This window comes from Lemur catta, chromosome 4 (genome assembly GCF_020740605.2).
Source record: "Lemur catta isolate mLemCat1 chromosome 4, mLemCat1.pri, whole genome shotgun sequence".
In the NCBI taxonomy this organism is placed as follows: Eukaryota; Metazoa; Chordata; class Mammalia; order Primates; family Lemuridae; genus Lemur; species Lemur catta.
In genome coordinates, this window is record NC_059131.1 from 36085061 (window position 1) to 36104622 (window position 19562).

Below are 19562 nucleotides of genomic sequence, written 5' to 3' on the forward strand. Positions count from 1 at the left end.
TATATAACATGGTACAGTATTTGCATGTAACCTATGTACTTCCTCCTCCCATAAAATGTACTTTAAATTATCTCTAGATTACTTATAATACCTAATACAATGTAAATGCTATGTAAATAGTTGTTATACTATATTGTTTAGGGAATAATAACAGGCAAAAAGTCTGTACATGTTCAGTACAGATGGCAACCATCTATTTTCTTTTTTTCCAAATATTTTTGATTGGTTGGTTGAATCCATAGACGCAGAGACGCAGAACCCACAGATACTGAGGGCTGAGGGTTCAAGGCTGTCAAAAAACCAAAGCGCCTGTTGGCTAGTTCATCACTATATGATTTGTAGCACAGGTGATGTTATTTCTAATTCTAAATGGTAAGTTTATTTCCTTTTTTTTTTTTTTTTTTTTTTTTTTTTTTTTGAGACAAAGTCTTGCTCTGTTGCCCAGGCTAGAGTGCTGTGGCATCAGCCTAGCTCACAGCAACCTCAAAGTCCTGGGCTCAAGCGATGCTCCTGCCTCAGCCTCCTGAGTAGCTGGGACTATAGACACACAGCACCATGCCCAGCTAATTTTTTCTCTTTTTAGCTGTTTGGCTAATTTCTTTCTATTTTTAGTAGAGATGGGGTCTTGCTCTTGCTCAGGCTGGTCTTGAACTCCTGAGCTCAAGCAATCCTCCTGCCTAGGCCTCCTAGAGTGCTAGGATTACAGGTGTGAGCCACAGGGTCTGGCCTATTTCCCTTTTTTAATTTTTTTTTTTTCCTTTGATTTCTGTGCCATCAGTATTTTCCTGCTTTTAACATATTTTTGTTTGGACATGGCATTGATTGTGATCCCAAAGTTTGAGAAGATGGGTTTTCTAAATTAGATTGAGAACTAGTAGTGCATCTTATCTATCATATTTAATAAAATGTAGGGTAAATTAATGCTATGTTTTAGATAAGTTTAGAAATTATTTAGACCAACTTTTTAAACATTTATTTAGAAATAGCCATTTTCACTAAGTTTAGATCTTTTGTGGTACTGCTTTTGAAATCAGTGTTTGTGTGACAAGCAGGATTATGTACTCAGGATTCATTGTAAAGAATAGTATTTGGTCTTTATACAGAAAATATTAGGTTTAATGGTTACTGGTTAGAAGCAAACATGTTTCATTTTATAACTTACAAAGTTATTGCTTCATTTTAACTTCCCCAAGAAACTGATCAACTGCAACATTTTTTGGAGACAAATGCTGCAACAATGTGTAGAGGAACTCTATATACTGAGTACAAACTGCCCAGAAGTATTTAGATAGAAGTGTCATCTAAACACATAGTTTACAAAATGTATCTGGGCAAGCTGGGCAAGTTAGTGCAGGGGAAAAGTGTATTCAATGGAAGGTTGCCACTCTAAATTTTTTTTTCTTCCTGTTTTAGTGATTTCTGCTTTTAGCATGAGTTGGAGAAAGGTCCCCCCCCACTCAATTTTGTTTCCTTTTTCTTACCCCCATTTGAGCACTACTTTCCCCATGAGACAAATCTTTGACCCTTTTGTATTCTGTCCTGTAGTCCCCCTCGCCTTGACTAGAAAATGCAGCTGCACACATTTTTTTTGTTTAGAGACAATGGATCACATGCTGTGTCACCTAAATCTATGACCAAGAGGCAGTTTTATCCCTAGAGACCATAATGCTTCAGTTGTCCTGGATACATGACATCATGTAGCATTATAATCAAATATACATCTTTTTGCAGGATACTTGGGATTTTAATCTACCCTCTAATCTTAGTATTGGATTTTATGAGATGGACAATATTTATAATAGAGAATCTTAAAGAATGCATTGTTAAAGAAATAGGAAAGGCTGTGAGTTCCTTCTTTTTTTTATGTCTTATTTTTTTTTCCTTACCTGAGGGTTAGCATTGTTTTTACATATTCTGAGATGATAGAATATCTTTAAAACTTTAGTGATTGTTAATTTGTTACACAGTGCCTTGCAAATAGTGTGTGCTCAGTAAATGTCAGACTTTATTTTTGCTATTGACTCAACAAGTTAGCAGGAAGCAAAATGTTTTCTTTTTTAAAAATGAAGAAATCTCCCCCCTAATATTCTGAAATAAAAAAAGAACCCTTCATATTTAGAAAATAATTACCTATAAACTGCTAAAATATTTTATGTCAAGCTTATTATAATAAGCTTATTATACTGTTGAATAAATCTAGGAAATATAATGCTGTGGCTTCCAATCTTGAGAAATGCTACCTTATTATAATTAATAAATACGGTTCATTCCTAAGGAGATTGGAGGTGAGGAAAGGAGAGGGAAATTGCATGGGAATTTCTTGTTATTATATGTTAAATTTTAGTCAATGGGAAGGCTTAAATTACAGTGAAGAATTGAGGTAATTGCCAGCCAGTTCCAATAAAATTCATAAACATTGGTATTCTATGCTTTGCCATAGCTCTGTTGTAGATATTTTTTCCTATGAAAATCGTTTAGTAATCTGAATTAAGTTAATAACTGCCTATTTCCCTTTGCTGGGTTTATCTTAGCTAAATAAATAAATAATATTTTAAACTGATTGGATGAGAAAGCCACAGATCAGAGATGGACCTTACTCTCTGGTTGCTCTTTTGACATTTGTGAAATTGCTTGATTTACTGATGACATTAAATTCTTGGTGGTGATAAAATAGCAAATCAATAAAAATAAAGTTTATAAATTTCTTAAGACAACCTAAAAAGGATTAGTAATTGTAAATTTTTAAATTGTAACCAAAAAATTTCATTTGTCACATGCTTCAGATATTCAGTTATTGAAGTATTTAATGAGACTAATTTTAAGTAGGAAGCTAGAATAGCAGGGTCAAAATGATGAGAATCAACTTTGTAGGTCAGATGCTCCCATATAGTTTCAGGTTAATCATCCCTTGCTTTAAGGATAAGACTGACTAAAGTCTTCCTCAGGGCCTCTTGGTACAGTTGTCAAGTGTTGGTTTCAGCTTCTTTCTAGTTCTAGCAGAACATAACAGATGGTGTGGTTCTTTTGCACTCCAGTGTAGTAAAAGCTTATTAGAAACAGCAAAATTGATTTTCCTCATTACCCTTTTTGGGTAATGAGGAAAGAAATATTCAGTGATTGGCTTGAGGGTACAAGGAAAAAATAAATTGGAGTAAGTTTGTTTTAGAGTATCAAGAATTGACTATCGTATTTTATTTTATCTGAGTCTTCTCAGTGCTATTTATTTCCTAATAAGAACACTTAGGCAATGCAATGTTTTAAATGTAAATTTTTAACAATTAAAAAGTATTTGGAAACTAATAAAGTTAGGACTCTAAGAATGGTTATATAATATAGGTGTGATAGAAAATTAAAATTAGAATGTAGATGAAGAGATTCAGTAGTACAATTTTAAAAGCACTTTTTAAAAGCATTGAACACATTAATTAAACAATTAATTGCAGGAATAACTTATTCCTTATTTTCTGTGGATCTATATAACTTAACTAAAATATACACTAAAAAACCGTAATGATCATGAGAAATGCAGGACTGAGCCTCGTTTTTTGGTCATTAAATTTTATATTGATGAATCCATATTTTTAATGTACTATAGATACTATGTTGAAATTCATAAGTGTAAGTAATATCTTGAAAGTAAACAGAAAATTCTTATTTTGAGTATTTTAACTTGATAAGAATTCAGAAACAGGATACCAGATTCTAAATTAGTCGAATACAAATGAATGTAACTGTGTATGTAGATGTTTTATATTCCTGTCCTGTTTTGTTACTGAGAATGGTGTTAATTGTGAAAACTCAACTTTTTTTATTTCAGAGGTAGTGTAGTTTTTGTTTTTCGTTTTTTTTAAATAAATTCTTTTGTGTGTGTGAGAATTTTGGCATCAGGCAGAGCTGTTAATAAAGGAATTTAGACCTTTTTGGGGACATAAATAACAAAACACTGAAAGTTCTATAAGTTTATATGTTGTAAGTTCTTTTAGATTATTTAACTACAAAGATTTAAAGAAGAGTTCTGTCATGTAGCATGATTGGCATGATATCGACAAAGTGCACAGAAAGAAATAGAATAAGGAAATGAAAGTTGTGTCATAAAGAAAATGGTGAAATGGCTATTGCAGCACTCTTCTGAGAATCCTAATTGCAGTTGGCTGCCTTGCCAGTGGGTGTTATTGGTCATGAGGGAGATCCATCCTTAATACTAGAAACTTTTTTTTAATTTCAAAACATAAAGCAATGTTACTGATTTTGTGCCCTAATTTTCATATTTGAAGGCTATAACACTTATTCAGCTACTACTTTAGGAAGAAAGCTAATAATAATTTAAAAAATTAATAACAGTAGGCCAGGCGCGGTGGCTCACGCCTGTAATCCTAGCACTCTGGGAGGCCAAGGCGGGAGGATCGCTCGAGGTCAGGAGTTCGAGACCAGCCTGAGCAAGAGTGAGACCCCCTCTCTACTAAAAAAATAGAAAGAAATTATCTGGACAACTAAAAATATATATAGAAAAAATTAGCCGGGCATGGTGGCACATGCCTGTAGTCCCAGCTACTCAGGAGGCTGAGGCAGTAGGATCACTTGAGCCCAGGAGTTTGAGGTTGCTGTGAGCTAGGCTGACGCCACAGCACTCTAGCTCGGGCAACAGAGTGAGACTCTGTCTCAAAAAAAAAAAAAAAAAAGTAATAGCAATAACCATCATTAGCATCTCTGCAGCTAGTATTTAATCTTGTGTACTTACTCTGTACGTCTCTTCTAAGTGCTTTATTTTCATTCTCATTTCATTTGTACTTTGAATTTTATGAAAGCTAGTACTATTATAATTCTAAATTGATAGGTCTTAGAGCCCAGTGAGTGGCAGAGCTGGAATTTGAACCCAAGCAGGATCTCTTCACAGCCCAGGCTCATAACCATCTGCTTTACTATCTCCAGATGTGATTATTAAGATTAATGATTTAGGTTTTACTTTTGTGAATTTTTAATTAATTAAATTGCTTATCCTTCACAATTTTAACTTCGAATAAACTGCCTCCTCAAGTTTCTGCTCAATATCTCCTATATATGTTAATTCCTTTGTCAGGGAAGAAGCCTTTCATTTTATAGTTGTATACTATTTACCATAAAATCTAACAAGTATGACAAGAACCATGAGTGTAGTAGAAACAAGAGGTTTCTTTGTGAAGCTTCATACAAAAGAACCAGGAGAGGTTCTTCTGAATATGTCTCTTACACTTCTCTTTCTCTACTTTTTATCCACATTGCTTGATGTAGAGATACTATGATCATAGTCCAATATAATATTGCTAATACTTTAGCTTTCAAATATGTGTAAAATTCCTATTACATTTAGGTACTTCTGACATTTCAGTAATTCATAATATATTTCTTTATCAGGAGGTTACTTATTCTATGTCCTCAACTATTAAACTACAGATAAAAAAGGAACTCCTAAGTATTTGGGGGAAAATCACAAAGTTTATGCATTGAATTCATGCACCTTAAGATGAGCACTTTACCCTTATTTAAATCTTACTCAGATCTGTGATGTTATATGAAATTCTAATGAAATTTATGTGGCTTTTCATTCAATAGCAGATAATCTATAATCCCATTTCCATGATTTAGAAATCCAAAATACTCTAGAAACCAAAAGTTTTCTTAACCCTTTTAGTGGCAAAACATGATCTGAGCTGATACAAGGCTATTGATGGTCTTTATTTATCCCCCCTCTTAGTGTGAATATACATTTTGCTACAGAAATATTAACATTTTTATTATGGAGTGTTGCCTCAGACATCACTGAGATGTGACATATCATATATACATTGTATTACCTTTCTAAAATTCAAAACATTCTGAATTTTGAAATATATCTGGCCCCAAGGATTTTAGATAAGGGGTCATAGATCTGTATAATCAGATACATTGACTACAGTACAAATAAGGACTAAGATATAGAACTAAGATTAATCCAGTAACTCAAACAGCAATGGGAGGCCATAATGTGTGGATCTTTTCTAAAGAAAAAAAATTATCCATCTCCCTTGAGAATCACCAACTTTAATTCCTAAAGTAGTTTTTTTTTTTTTTAAATTGTCTCACTTTTCTCTTGGAAAATGGTAAAATACATTTCTTTAGTTATTGAAATGAAAGCACAAAATGAAAATTTAGAACACTTGTTCCATGGGACACACTGATTAAAGTGGGGAGAATAGTCTCCTATACTTGAGCAGCCCTGTAAGCATTATGCTTTAGCAAGACTTTGTTTACAATGACAAGCCTGAATCATAGTTAACAGGTCAAAGTATGTTTCCTATACTGTGTTTAAAGAGTATGACTTTTTTAAAGGGATGAGAAGAGGCCCCTCTTTAAAAAATGTGCACAGAGTTTTTTATATTTACTCTCTACCTCCAGGGATATGTCCTCTACCCACTTTCACTTGGGAATCATTGTCATATGAGCAACTTTTATTAGTAGAATTATTTTGAATTTCTTAAGTATGTTGAGGCAGAAAAAAAACTTAAGTGATGTGCTAAAATAACTATAATGTACTTTAGTGGCATTGTTATCAGGAACTAATGTAAACCTCTGTTTTCAGTGGCATGGTGAACTAAGTAAGTACTTAGATGAGCCTTTCTGCTGGAAACAACCTAAAAGACTGGATAAAATAAAATCTGACATACATCACTGCTCTGGCCCCAAAAGTAAAGAATACTTAGGCCAAACACTAATTGGAAACCCACTGAGGTAGGCTGAGTTCTGAAGGTGGCTATTGCCTTGAGGGTTTCTGCCAAATCAGGTGAGTTTCTGTTTTCATGGCCTTGTGGGGCTCAGGGAATCAGGAAGCAAAGCCCAGACAAAGGGGGAGCATCTATTAGGAAATAGTCTTCCCTGTTAACTTGGAGCCCCATAGAGCTGTACCTTCTAAGTATAAGAGTGATGTAGAAATTCTTTGCCTTCATGTATCCAGGGACCACAGAGAAAATTTATTTTTTTAGAATATTGTCGCAAACAGAAAAAATAAAATCTCACTGAAAATTTGCTACCACAAACTAGCCCTCACACTGATCTGCAGCATGAATTCACACTAAACCTCAAACTAGGAATTTAAAATGATCCTGGGCTCTCACTACTCCCAAGGGCCTGATAAAAACTAACACAATCATCATCAAAGAATTCCCATTAGCAAAGTTCTAACAAAAATGAGTGGCTTATAAATTACAAACTATTCAAGGAAACAGGGCACAATATAAGAAAATCAGTGGAATCAGATCTGCAAATAATTTATATTTTGGAATTATCAGATGTAAAATATAAAATGAATATATTTAATATGTTCAGTAAGAGACTTAAAAATAAGAAAAAGAGCAAACATTTTGAAAAGTAATCAGACATTCTAGAAATGAAATAGTAATTGAAATTAAAATTCAACAGATAGGTATCAAAGCAAATAGTCTTATTGAAGAAAAATTAGCACAATGAAAGGTAAATCTGAAGAAATCCAGAATGTAACAGAGAAAAGAAAATGGAAAATATAAAAAAATTAATAAAGGGAAAAATTTTAAGAGAAAAGACAGATTACCTTCAAAGGAATATCAGGTTTCAAAACCATAGCAGAAATAGAAGACCATGAAATGATATACAAGACAAAATAGCAGTCAATGTAGAATTCTATATCTAGCAAAAATATCTGTCAAGAACAATGGCAAAATAAAGACATGCTTAGACAAATAAAATCTAAAAGTTCTTCAGCAGACTGCTTTTTAAGTAGAAGGCAAATGGTCATAGGTAGAAAGTCTGAGATTCAAGAAGAAATGATCAAAGAGAGTGGCAAGTATGTGGGTAAATTAAAAACAGACTGTATAAACAGTAATAGCATCTTATGTGGTTGAAATAAAAACTAGAATATACCAGTTAATATTTTATAGACACGGCAGTGCTATATACCAGGATTTGAGCTAGCTACCATTCAAAAGATCTTTTTATTGTTCAGGAAAAGAATAAAGATAATTTGGACTTTGATAAATGTGTATCAGAAATTTTAAGGTAATACTTCAGTGATAGAAATACATATATAACTTCACACTAGTAGATGATAAAAAAAATGGAATGAGGAAAAAAAATGTTGCAAAGAAGTCAAGAAAGAGAAAAACTGACATGGAAAGAGTGGCCACCAAATAAGGTAATAGAAGTAAATCTGAATATATGCATGCCTTATTTTTTATATATTCAGTTATATGAGGTTTAGGACAGAGACTACAAGCAAACAAAGGAAAAAAATGTTGACAGTAAAATAATGGAAAAAGATACACCTGGTAAATACTAATGGGAAGAAAGCTAGTATATCATTTGAAGTAAACTTTAAGACAAGTAAAGTTACTAGAGATAAAAAGAATTGATACATAATGGTAAATAGCTCATTTTGCCAGGAATATATTGAAGTTTTAAATTTGAATGCAACTAATAATGATAGCCCTGACATGAATAAAATAATTGTTTCTGAACTGTTTTTGATCTACTAGGAAAAACTAAGAAATTTCACCAGTATGGTGGGAGATTATATTTGTCAGTATTTGATAAAGAAAGCAGACTAAAAAAAAAAAAAAAAGCCAAAGCAAAACAAAAAAAACCCAATCAGGAATATAGAAAATTTAAACTGTGTAATTAACAAGCTGGATCCAATGGACATATATTTCATCCAGTCACCATAGAAACATCAACTGAATTATCATGAAAACCAATCACATAGTGGACTATGAAACAAATTTCAACAAATATTAGAGATTTGATATCCTGTAGACCATAACAATATCAATTCAGTTAAATTAAAAATAAGTAACAAAAGTTTTTTAAGAAAAATCACATGGAAATTAAAATTTTCTAAATAACTCATGATGAAAGAAGAAATGCTGATAGAGGTTGACCTCTTTGGGAGAAGATGTTAGGTCATCCCCCAGGTTTGCTTGAAACAAATACACAACTGAGAAATGGCCCAGATAAAGGCCTTGCATTCTTGGTATTATCTGGTGATAATGTGCAGGGACACTAAGGACCAATGACAAATTGTTTCTACCAATAGGAAGGATCAGGCCGGGCGCGGTGGCTCACGCCTGTAATCCTAGCCCTCTGGGAGGCCGAGGCCGGTGGATCGCTCGAGGTCAGGAGTTGGAGACCAGCCTGAGCGAGACCCCGTCTCTACTAAAAATAGAATGAAATTATCTGGACAACTAAAAATATATATAACCGGGCATGGTGGCGCATGCCTGTAGTCCCAGCTACTCAGAAGGCTGAGGCAGTAGGATTGCTTAAGCCCAGGAGTTTGAGGTTGCTGTGAGCTAGGCTGACGCCACAGCACTCACTCTAGCCCACGCAACAAAGTGAGCCTCTGTCTCAAAAAAAAAAAAAAGGAAGGATCAAATTTTTAATAAGTGGTGCTGGAATAATTGTACATCCATATGTAAAAAATAAAATTGGATAAAATATACATACATACATTTTTGGTGAATTAAAGACCTAAATGTGAATAGGAAAAACTATAAAAGATCAGACCATAAAGGGAAGGGTTAATTCCACTATATGAAAGTTAAATTTTTCATTAAGAGTCAACTAATAAAGAGACTGAAAAGACATTCATCTATTGGGGAAAGATATTTGCATCACATATAAGGATTAGTATCCAAATATTATAAATCATTAAGAAAAACTCTGTAGAGAAATGGATACAAGATTTCAATAGACATTTTATAGAAAAGGAAACCTAAATGGCATATTATATAGGTATACCTATACACACACACAAGAAAAGATGTTCCCCAATACTAACCTGGGAAATGCAAATTAAAACTATAAGGAGATATAATTTCACAATCATCAGATTGTAAAAAAATAATTTTGATGAGTACATGGAGCAACTGAAATATATATACATTCCTGATTAGTGTAAATTAATTCAGCCATTTTTGGGAAACAGTTTGTCATCAGTTAAAATTGAAGAGAAGAATATTCTGTGACCCAATAATTCTACTTCTTGACATATATTCTACTTTTAAACGTATACCCAAGAAAAATTCTTGGCATTTGTGTTCCAGATGATTTGAACAAGGATCCTCATAACAGTACTATTTATAATAGCCCCAAATGTAAACAATTAAATTTTCCTTAAGAGTATGTAAGAAATTGTTGAATACCCATAACGTGGAATACTAGTCTGTAAAAATGAATTACTGCTGCAGTAATGTTAATGAATTTGGTGGGGGAAAAAGGTTCCAGAATGGATTCCATATAATTCAGTTTTATATAATATTTACATGGAAGGCTACATAATATAAGTCAAAAAATCTGTGTGGTTAAAACCAAAATTTTGTGTTCAGTAGGTCCCTTAGCTATTTTGGTCAAAAAGGCTATCAATGTAACACATATAATTCTCTGCAATATGCAGCAAGTTATGTTTTAGATAATACTGAAAATTCTGTGACTTAATTTCTCTTAGTCTCTGTAAAGTATTCCTCTCATACCAATGTTTATAACAACCTAAGCAAAGATGCTTTCTTCTGACATTTTGGGAAATGATTAGAGAATTCTAGTGTGTAATTTTATTTTTCTTGTCCTAGAGTAGAATATCACTATGATGTTGAATATGCAGATGTGCATATCTTTATTAAATACCTTGTGAGATGCATGAACTGCAAAGCTGTGAAAAAAAAAATGGTACATTTAAATCCGAAGCCCTCTTCTCAAGATACTGCTATGGCAGTTACACAGTGAAGCTCTGGACAGGGGTTCCAGAGTGATTGTGGTGGGTTTACTTGAACTCTACACTTTTGAAATTCTCCTTGTGAGAAGAAATTTTTCTCCTTCCTAAAATGTAGAAGATTTTGAGTCTTAACATAAATGTGTACTTTGCTAAATTGTCTAGTACATTTACCTACTTTTTTGGGTAGCAGTGTCTTTAGAAATTGGTCTATTAGTGGTTGTTTTAATTACTTGGGTTAAGCTAGTTATACTCCTAAAATATTAGAGTATATTTTTCAAATCCCACATCATATTCTCTTGACCTTAAATGCTTATTTTGAGTAATATTTATTATGTATAACAATTATGTGTAGTTTATTGAAATATTATTCTTAAAAGATTAATAAAGGATATATTACATCACTAGCCCACGTTTTTTTTTTAGTACTTTATGCCTTTTGCTTTATGAAGCAGACTGACCGTGCATATTATTAATGCTCTGCTAGTGAATGGTTTCAGTTCATTTTAAGACAGTTTCCCATAAAACTAGAATTTTCCAAATAAGTAAAACTGAAAGTTTTCTTGATTTTGTTTTGAATATATAAATCTCTCTATAGTAATATTACATATTATGTATTCCTGAAAACACTAAAATTGTGCAGTTGGTGAGTCAGCTCACCCAAAACATACAGCTTTGTAACCAGAATGCTAACAAAAATAAATCTTAATGAGAATACTGGAATATTTAAAAACATATCTTAAATTTATCGCAAATAAATACTACTGTCAATTTATGATTAAAAAAAGATGAAGGGTGTGCAAGGAAAAGTTGAAGCCACAGGATTATGGAGGCCAGAGTAAAAATGCATAAAGATTTGGAGAGAAGAGCTCATTAAGCACTTCCAAGAAAGAGCATTTGGCCAAGCTATGCCAAGAGGAAGAACATGGGTTGAATGAAAATTGTGTACAGTACTGTATTTTCAGCAGCTTGCTGCTTTCCTCTGTGTTAGCCTATTTTGGGTTCAGCTGTTGTTATTTAACAGTTTGAAAACATAGGCTGGGAAAAATCATGTACAAACCAATGTGACTTTTATATTATACTAAAATCATTCCCCTATTTAACAATGAGCTAATTCATGTTACGGAAAAACTTTGTAACAGAACAGGCTGTACTAAGAATACGAAAGGTGGTTTCTGTTTTTGACTTGAGCCCTCTGATAAGTCTGTGGCCTTCTTGTGATTTGCGTTTTTTGTGAAATGGAAATACTACAACTAAAAATAATCTAGCACAGTCTTTTCTCCCTTGGGTTTATTGTTTTAATTTTAAACTATAAAAATAAGAAACACATTAAAGAAAAATTGGAAAATAGAACAACGAAGAAAAAATTACCAAGTTAGTAATATAAACCACTGTTCATTTTTGTATATGTTTTACTTTTTCACCAGCTTTTATACTCTTTTTTATTTCAGTCTTCAAGACAATCATTTTTAATGGCTACTAAATATTAGATTGAATAGATGTGCTTTAGTATACCATTTCTCTATTATAGGATATGATGTAACTTGTTTATAATTTTCCGTTATCTTTAATAATTCTTGGATGAACATCTGTGTTGGGGGGAAGGAGAATGGGTTGGGAGGGGGAAAGAAGTACCATTTTCCCTACATAGGATTATTTTACTATAATGACTCACATGTGGAATTATTAGGTCAAAGAACATGAAATTTTTAATGATTTTTAACCTATATATTGCCAGTTAGCTTTCCAAAATGGCCCCAGGTCTTTGGCCAAAATTGTATACCATTTTTAAAACCATAGCTAATTTGGACAAAAATAGATATTGTTTTTATGACTAATATTTGTGCTTACTGCATACCAGGTACTGTGCTAAGTATTAATATGTTATATTTAATATCACATTTTTGTTTTGATTTTTCATTTCCTTGATCATTAGTGAAATTGAATGTTTTCTTTTTTGTTTTTTTTTTTTTTTTTGGAGACTGGGTCTTGTTATGTTGCTAGGACTAGAGTGCAGTGGCATCATCATAGCTCTTTGCTGCTGCAGCCTCAAACTCCTGGGCTCAAGAGATCCTCCTGCCTCAGCCTCCCCATCTGGGAGTACAAGTGCACACCACCACACCCGGCTAACTTTTTCTTTTTTTTGTAGGGGTCTTGCTCATGCTCAGGCTGGTGAAGTCCTGGCCTCAAGCTATCCTCCTGCCTCAGCTTTGAATATTTGCTAATATATTTGTTTGCTACTTGTATTTACTTAATTTGTAAGAAAAGGTCATTTGCCTATCGTTGTAGTGGATTTGGTGTTCTAAATGGATAGTGTTCTAAATTGTTCCAAAAGGATAGTTTAAAAACAGCTCTTTTTTCTCCTTGAAAATATAATGGCACTTCAATCCATACTAAGAGAATGTCAGCTTTTCTATGTCAGCACTTGATTTGTAAACTTTGCTTGGATTAACACTTTGTATAAGTCTTTGGCATATTTACTGCATAATATTGCTTTACATCTTAATGGAATTTTATTCTAAACTTGTAATTCAAGGAATAACATTTGCAACCATTTAAATTAGTTTTTGATGAGAGAATTTAGTCAGTAGTTACCTAAAGACTGATTATTGAGTGTCTTTTACATTAGTAATTAATTCATTACTTCTGTTTAAGTAGCATTACTAAAAATATAAGTTCCTTAAGAAATTGAGCCTAACTCTAACGGCCCAAAATTTGGATACTGAGCTCAGCCTGGTTTGTAATTTTGGCTTTACATTTTTTTTTTGAAACAGGGTCTCACTCTGTAGCCAAGGCTGGAGTACATAGCTCACTACAATTTCAAACTCCTGGGCTCAGGTGATCCTCCTGCCTCAGCCTCCCAAATAGCTGGGACTACAAGTTCACACTACGACGCCCGGCTAATTTTTCTATTATTTTCTAGAGATGGGGTCTCACCGTGTTGCTCTCCAGCTCCTGGGCTCAAGCGATCCTCTCACCTCTGCCTCTCAAATTGCTGGGATTACATGTGTGTGCCACCATGCCAGGCCTCTACTTTTATTAGCTTTAGAAGCTTAGGCAAATGGCTTACTTCACTTCCATTTCTGTATTCATAACAATGAATTCCAGTTTTCTGATTATTAACATTTAGGGTGTTTCCTACCATTAAGGATTTGTTTCCAGTATAAAATAATTCTTAAAAGCAGTTAGTACAGCATTTGGTACAGAATAAACATATTAAATTGTGTGGATTATAAGTTCATTTCAGTCTGAAATACTTATGATTTGAGTGCCTACTCATTTATACCCAATATTTTCATAAGAGTCATTAGGAATACAAAAGTAAAAGACCTTTGCCCCTCATGGAATTCATGGACAGGAAGAAAAGGCATACATAGAAATAAGTAGTGGTTCAGAGTAAGTAGAGATGATACATTTTAAATCCTATAACATAGAGTTTGTAATGTAGTAAAATCTCAGTAAATGTTAGCCACTGTTATTTGGTACTCTGTAATTTCTATATGTGATTGAAGATAAATGGAGATTTAAGTGAAAAGGCAAATGTTAAACATTAAAAATTAATCACTCTTTAATTGGACACTGGGTAGCTAAAGAATGTTTTTTTTTTAAATAAAGCAAGACTTTATTCAACCAATGAATTCTCATTCATCACGTTTTTAAGTCTCTATGAATAGAACGCATTGGTAATAATATGAATAATTTGGCCACTTACATAAGACAGGATGTCAGCTCCGAAATACATTGTGTGCATATGTGTGAATGGTTATGTATGTGTGGTTTTAGAAATTGATTGAAATAGACTTTGTATAACATACAGTTTGATCTTTTTTACACTGTCTTGATGTTTCAAGTTAAAGGTGTACATGAGAGAGGTTAGAACTGGATATGGAGAAAATGCTGATAAGATTTAAAAAGAACAGGATTTGAGTCTTTGATACTCATAGGTGATGTGTATATACTGTTGTCAGGATATATGTTGTAGCTGGAATTTTTGTTCTGAAGTCAGTCTGCCTGGATTTAAATTCTGGTGGTTCCACCTACTAGCCAGGCAACCTTAAACAGGTTGTTTAACCTCTCTGAATCGTTTTTCTCATTTATATTTGAGTTAATAATAGTGTTTACTTTATAGAGCTTAATTGACGGTTAATTGAGACATCATATGTTAAGTGTTTGGCACAATGACTGGCCCCAAAAATATTAGGTAATGTTATTGCTAATTGAGTGCTCTGAGACTGTGTCTAGTGATAGCTAGCAGAATTCAGATAGACTGTTCTCATCTAAAATTGAGCAGTTTTCATAATTCTTGTAACCTGCCAGCTATGTCCTAAGCAGAAACTCTAGAGGTATCTCCCCTTATTTCAGTTACACAAACATAAGTAGATCTAGTAGAATACGTGTATCATATCACATTGTACCCCATCTATATAATTTTTATTTGTTTCAAAAATAAATAAAAACATCTCTTTTTAGCATGATATGCTATAAAAATATTAGAAATTGTTTCTCTCCTTTTATAGTAAATATTTCAAATTTGAGGAAAGGGTTTATTTGGATCATTGCTTAAAGAATATTTCAAATTTGATTCTTTTCAGGATTGAGCCACATATGATTATTACAGTAAAATTATAGATCCTTAAGATATATAAAGTCTTATAATTCAAAGAAATAATCTGTTCATTTTTAATAATAATAGCCACCACTTATTAGGTGGTTACTGTGGGCTAGGCATTTACTAAGTATTTAAAATACATTATTTAATTTTGTTAATATCACCCATACATATGGTACTATAAAGCTGCATTTTATTTACAGCCATTTCAAATAATAGGAAATAAGTTATGTTCCTTGTTTTATGATCATTAGTATCTTCATTGTACAAATATTGTGCTTAAATATTATATGAGATAATGGATGGCAAAATTTCTCTGATTTGAGGATTTTTAAATACGTGTTTTCTTTTTCCTAGAGTTTAAGAATTTTAAGTGTTACATTGATTAATAATTGTTTCCTTTGTTGCAGAACTGTAAGAGTAAATGGGTCCAGTAATTGGAATGACTCCAGATAAGAGAGCTGAAACCCCAGGAGCTGAAAAGGTTGCAGGATTAAGCCAGATTTACAAAATGGGAAGCTTGCCTGAAGCTGTTGATGCTGCCAGGCCAAAGGCCACTCTAGTGGACAGTGAGTCAGCAGATGATGAACTTACAAACTTGAACTGGCTTCATGAAAGTACTAATCTTCTAACAAACTTCAGCCTCGGAAGTGAGGGTCTTCCAATTGTTAGTCCATTGTATGACATAGAGGGAGATGATGTGCCATCCTTTGGATCCTCTTGCTACCAGAATCCAGAAAAAAAATCAGCAACTTCAAAGCCCCCATACTCCTTCAGTCTTCTCATTTACATGGCTATTGAACACTCGCCAAATAAATGTTTGCCTGTCAAAGAAATTTATAGCTGGATTCTGAACCGTTTCCCATATTTTGCTACTGCACCAACAGGCTGGAAGAATTCTGTTCGACATAATCTGTCCCTGAATAAATGTTTTCAGAAAGTGGAAAAAAGCCATGGCAAGGTCAGTGTTTATGAACATTGCTATATTTGGTGAGGTGGGGGAACTAACTAATATGGAGCCCTTAAAATACGAAGAAATCAAGAGAGACAAAAAATAATTAAGTCAGATTACTTTAGCTGAGTTTAATTTTATGAGTTCATTTGCTTTCATTTGACATGGTTTAAAATGTCTTAAATATTAATATAAATGTAGCAGAATTATGTTCAGTCTACTATAGGTATATAGATTATAGTTTTTTAATGTTCCAATTTTCTATTACTAGTTTCTGTAGTATTCCTATAACTGTATCAGTAAATGATTCTTATTTATTCAATATGACAATCTCTGCCTTATAATCAAAGTATAGACCATCATTTACATTGATGTAATTGATGTTGTTGGGTTTAAATCTGTCACCTTGCTATTTGTTTTGTATTTGTTCCATCTGTTCTTTTTTCTCACTTTGCCTGCCTTTTGGGTTGATTTTTTTTTATGATTAATTTTATCTTTAGTATTGGCTTATTATTTATTCCTTTGTTTTTTGGGTTTTTTTTTTTTGTTTTTTTTTTTTTTGAGACGGAGTCTCGCTTTGTTGCCTGGGCTAGAGTGAGTGCCGTGGCATCCGCCTAGCTCACAGTAACCTCAAACTCCTGGGCTTAAGCGATCCTACTGCCTCAGCCTCCTGGGTAGCTGGGACTACAAGCATGCACTACCATGCCCGGCTAATTTTTTCTATATATATATTTTAGTTGTCCAGATAATTTCTTTTTATGTTTAGTAGAGATGGGGTCTCGCTCTTGCTCAGGCTGGTCTCGAACTCCTGAGCTCAAACGATCCGCCCGCCTCGGCCTCCCAGAGTGCTAGGATTACAGGCGTGAGCCACCGCACCCGGCCTGTTTTTTGGTGTTTTTTAGAGGTTGCTTTATGGTTTTTAGTATGTATCTTTATTATAGTTTACCTTCAAATAACATTATACCATTTTACTTGTTAACTGGCTCTTTACAGAAAAAGTTGCCTGAAGTTAGTTGATTTAACATTTGTCATTCAGTTTATTTAACATTTCTTGTTGTTCAGATCTCTGGCCATGATTTTTTTTTTTTTTTTTTTTTTTTAATTTTGTTGTTGGGTGGGGGTATAGAATTGTAGGTGGACATTTTTTTCTTTTAAAGATGTTACTCTGTTGTCTTCTGGCTTCCATAGTTTCTGAAGAGAAGTCTGTTGTCATTCTTTGTTACTCTGTATGTAATTTTTTTTTTTTTTTTTACTGTCTTCAAGATTTTCTCTTTATCACTGTTTTTCAGCAGTTTGACTGTAATGGGCGTATGTGTGCTTTTCTTTATTTTTATCCTGTTTTGGTTTCTTGGAGGTTCTTAAATATATGGTTTATTGTCTTTTGTCAAATTTAGGAAATTTTTGCTCATTATTTCTTTAAATATTTCTTCTGCCTCACTCCTGCTTTCTTGACTCAAGTAAAAGTAGGAGTGTTATTGTCTTATCTCTTGGTTGCTCTGCTACTCCCTCCACTCTTTTCTCCCTTTGTTTTAGTTTGGATAATTTTTATTGATCTTTCTGTAGGTTCACTCTTTCCCCTTCTGTGTTCATTCTGCTGATAAGTCTGATGAGGGACTTCTAAATATTTTTCATTTCTAGTATTTTCATTTGCCTTTTTAAAAAGTTTCCATGCCTCTGTTAAAATTCCCCATAGATCCATAAACATTAATCATAATTATAATGTCTGTATGATGGTTTCACTATCTCATCCATCTCTGGGTCTGGTTTTCTCTCTTGTTTTTGTGTGTTTCATAATTATGGATTGGATGTCAGACCTTTTTTTGTGAAAGAATGTCAGAGACTGAGGTAAATAATATTTCTACCCAGAAATAGATATGCCTCTACTTCTGTCAGGTGTTAGTGTGAACCAGGTACTGATCAGTATAATTAGTAATTGAGCAATTTGGGTGTTGTGGTTGCCATAGTACCTTCAGTACACCAGTCTTCAGATTCCTACAGAGATGGACTGACAATACTTTGTGCTTAGTGTGAGGCCTGGAGTATCAGATGATTTTTTTCTCAGCACTCTTAGTACACCTTCATCTTTCAGCTTGTGCCACATTTGGGAACAGGGCAGAGGTAGGATACCTCTCTCTGTGCTCTTGCCTCTCTCACAGCAATAGATTGCTGTTTCTTGTTACTGGGAACAAGGCTCTTGGAAAGGTCAGGATGCATTTTTTGGTTCTCTTCCTGAAGCTTTAGTCTTTTTTTAATTAAAAAAATTATACATATTTATGTGGTGCATGTGAAATTTTGTTACACACATAGAATGTGATGATCAAGTTAGTATTTAGGGTAATCTATCACCTGAGTATTTATTATTTCTATGTGTTGGGTACATTTCAAGTTTTCTCTTCTATGTATTTTGAAAAAATACAATACATTGTTGTATTGTACACCCTACTCTGTCTGCCTTGAAACGTTAGAACTTATTCCTTCTAACTGTATGTTTGTACCCATTAACCAACTTGTCTTCATTCCCATCCCCTCCCACCCATATATCCTTTCCAGTCTCTGATATCTATCATTCCACTCTCTACCTCCATGCAATCAACTTTTTTAGCTCCCACAAGTGAGAGCTTGTGATATTTGTCTTTCTGTCTAGCTTTAGTCCTAAACAGTTCTGTATGCTTGTACTTCAGGGGTGAGGCTTTCTCTGTCAACCCCAAAAGTAGACAGTCTTTCCCTCTACTCACTAGATGGAGTCTAGAGCTGTACTCTTCAATAACCCGTTATCTACATGTGGCTAGTGGCTGGTATATTGAACAGCACAGATGTAAGATATTTCTATCATCATAGAAAGTCTTATTTGGACAGTGCTATTCTAGAGTTCAGGCTAATTTCCTGTTCGTTCCCATCGTGGTAGGTAAACTCTGCCTAGTATTAGTGGGAGGTCTTGGGCACAAGTGAGTGACCACTCCCTTTCCCAGTGGCAGCAGATCTCTGTATCATCCAAGGATCTGGGCATGAGCAGATTTCTTGCCCTTCTCTCAGTGGCACGTGGCACATTGCCTAGTGTCAGCGAAGTGTGAGGATAGCTAGGTTTTGTACTTCTTTCCCAGCACCAGCCATCCTTTCCCTGCAACTGGAGTGGGGAATGTATCTTGCCTCTCCTTCAGTGGCAGACAGCTTTTGCTTTGTGTTGCATCTTGGTGGCTGGCTATGACAGATATTGATTTTTTTTTTGAAATTTATTGAAGCTTCCTTTATGGCCT

At 33.8% G+C, this 19562-nt stretch overlaps 1 protein-coding gene across 2 annotated transcripts in view; it reads left to right on the forward strand.

The window, feature by feature from the left end:
• The window catches only part of FOXN2 (forkhead box N2), a 62317-nt gene that overhangs the window by 18827 nt on the left and 23928 nt on the right, over positions 1-19562 (forward strand). For both annotated transcript variants that reach the window (XM_045549559.1, XM_045549560.1), the window contains exon 2: positions 15767-16317. In XM_045549559.1, the coding sequence (XP_045405515.1) occupies positions 15781-16317 (537 nt within the window). In that variant the 5' untranslated portion in view covers positions 15767-15780. The remainder of the gene's footprint in view (positions 1-15766; positions 16318-19562) is intronic.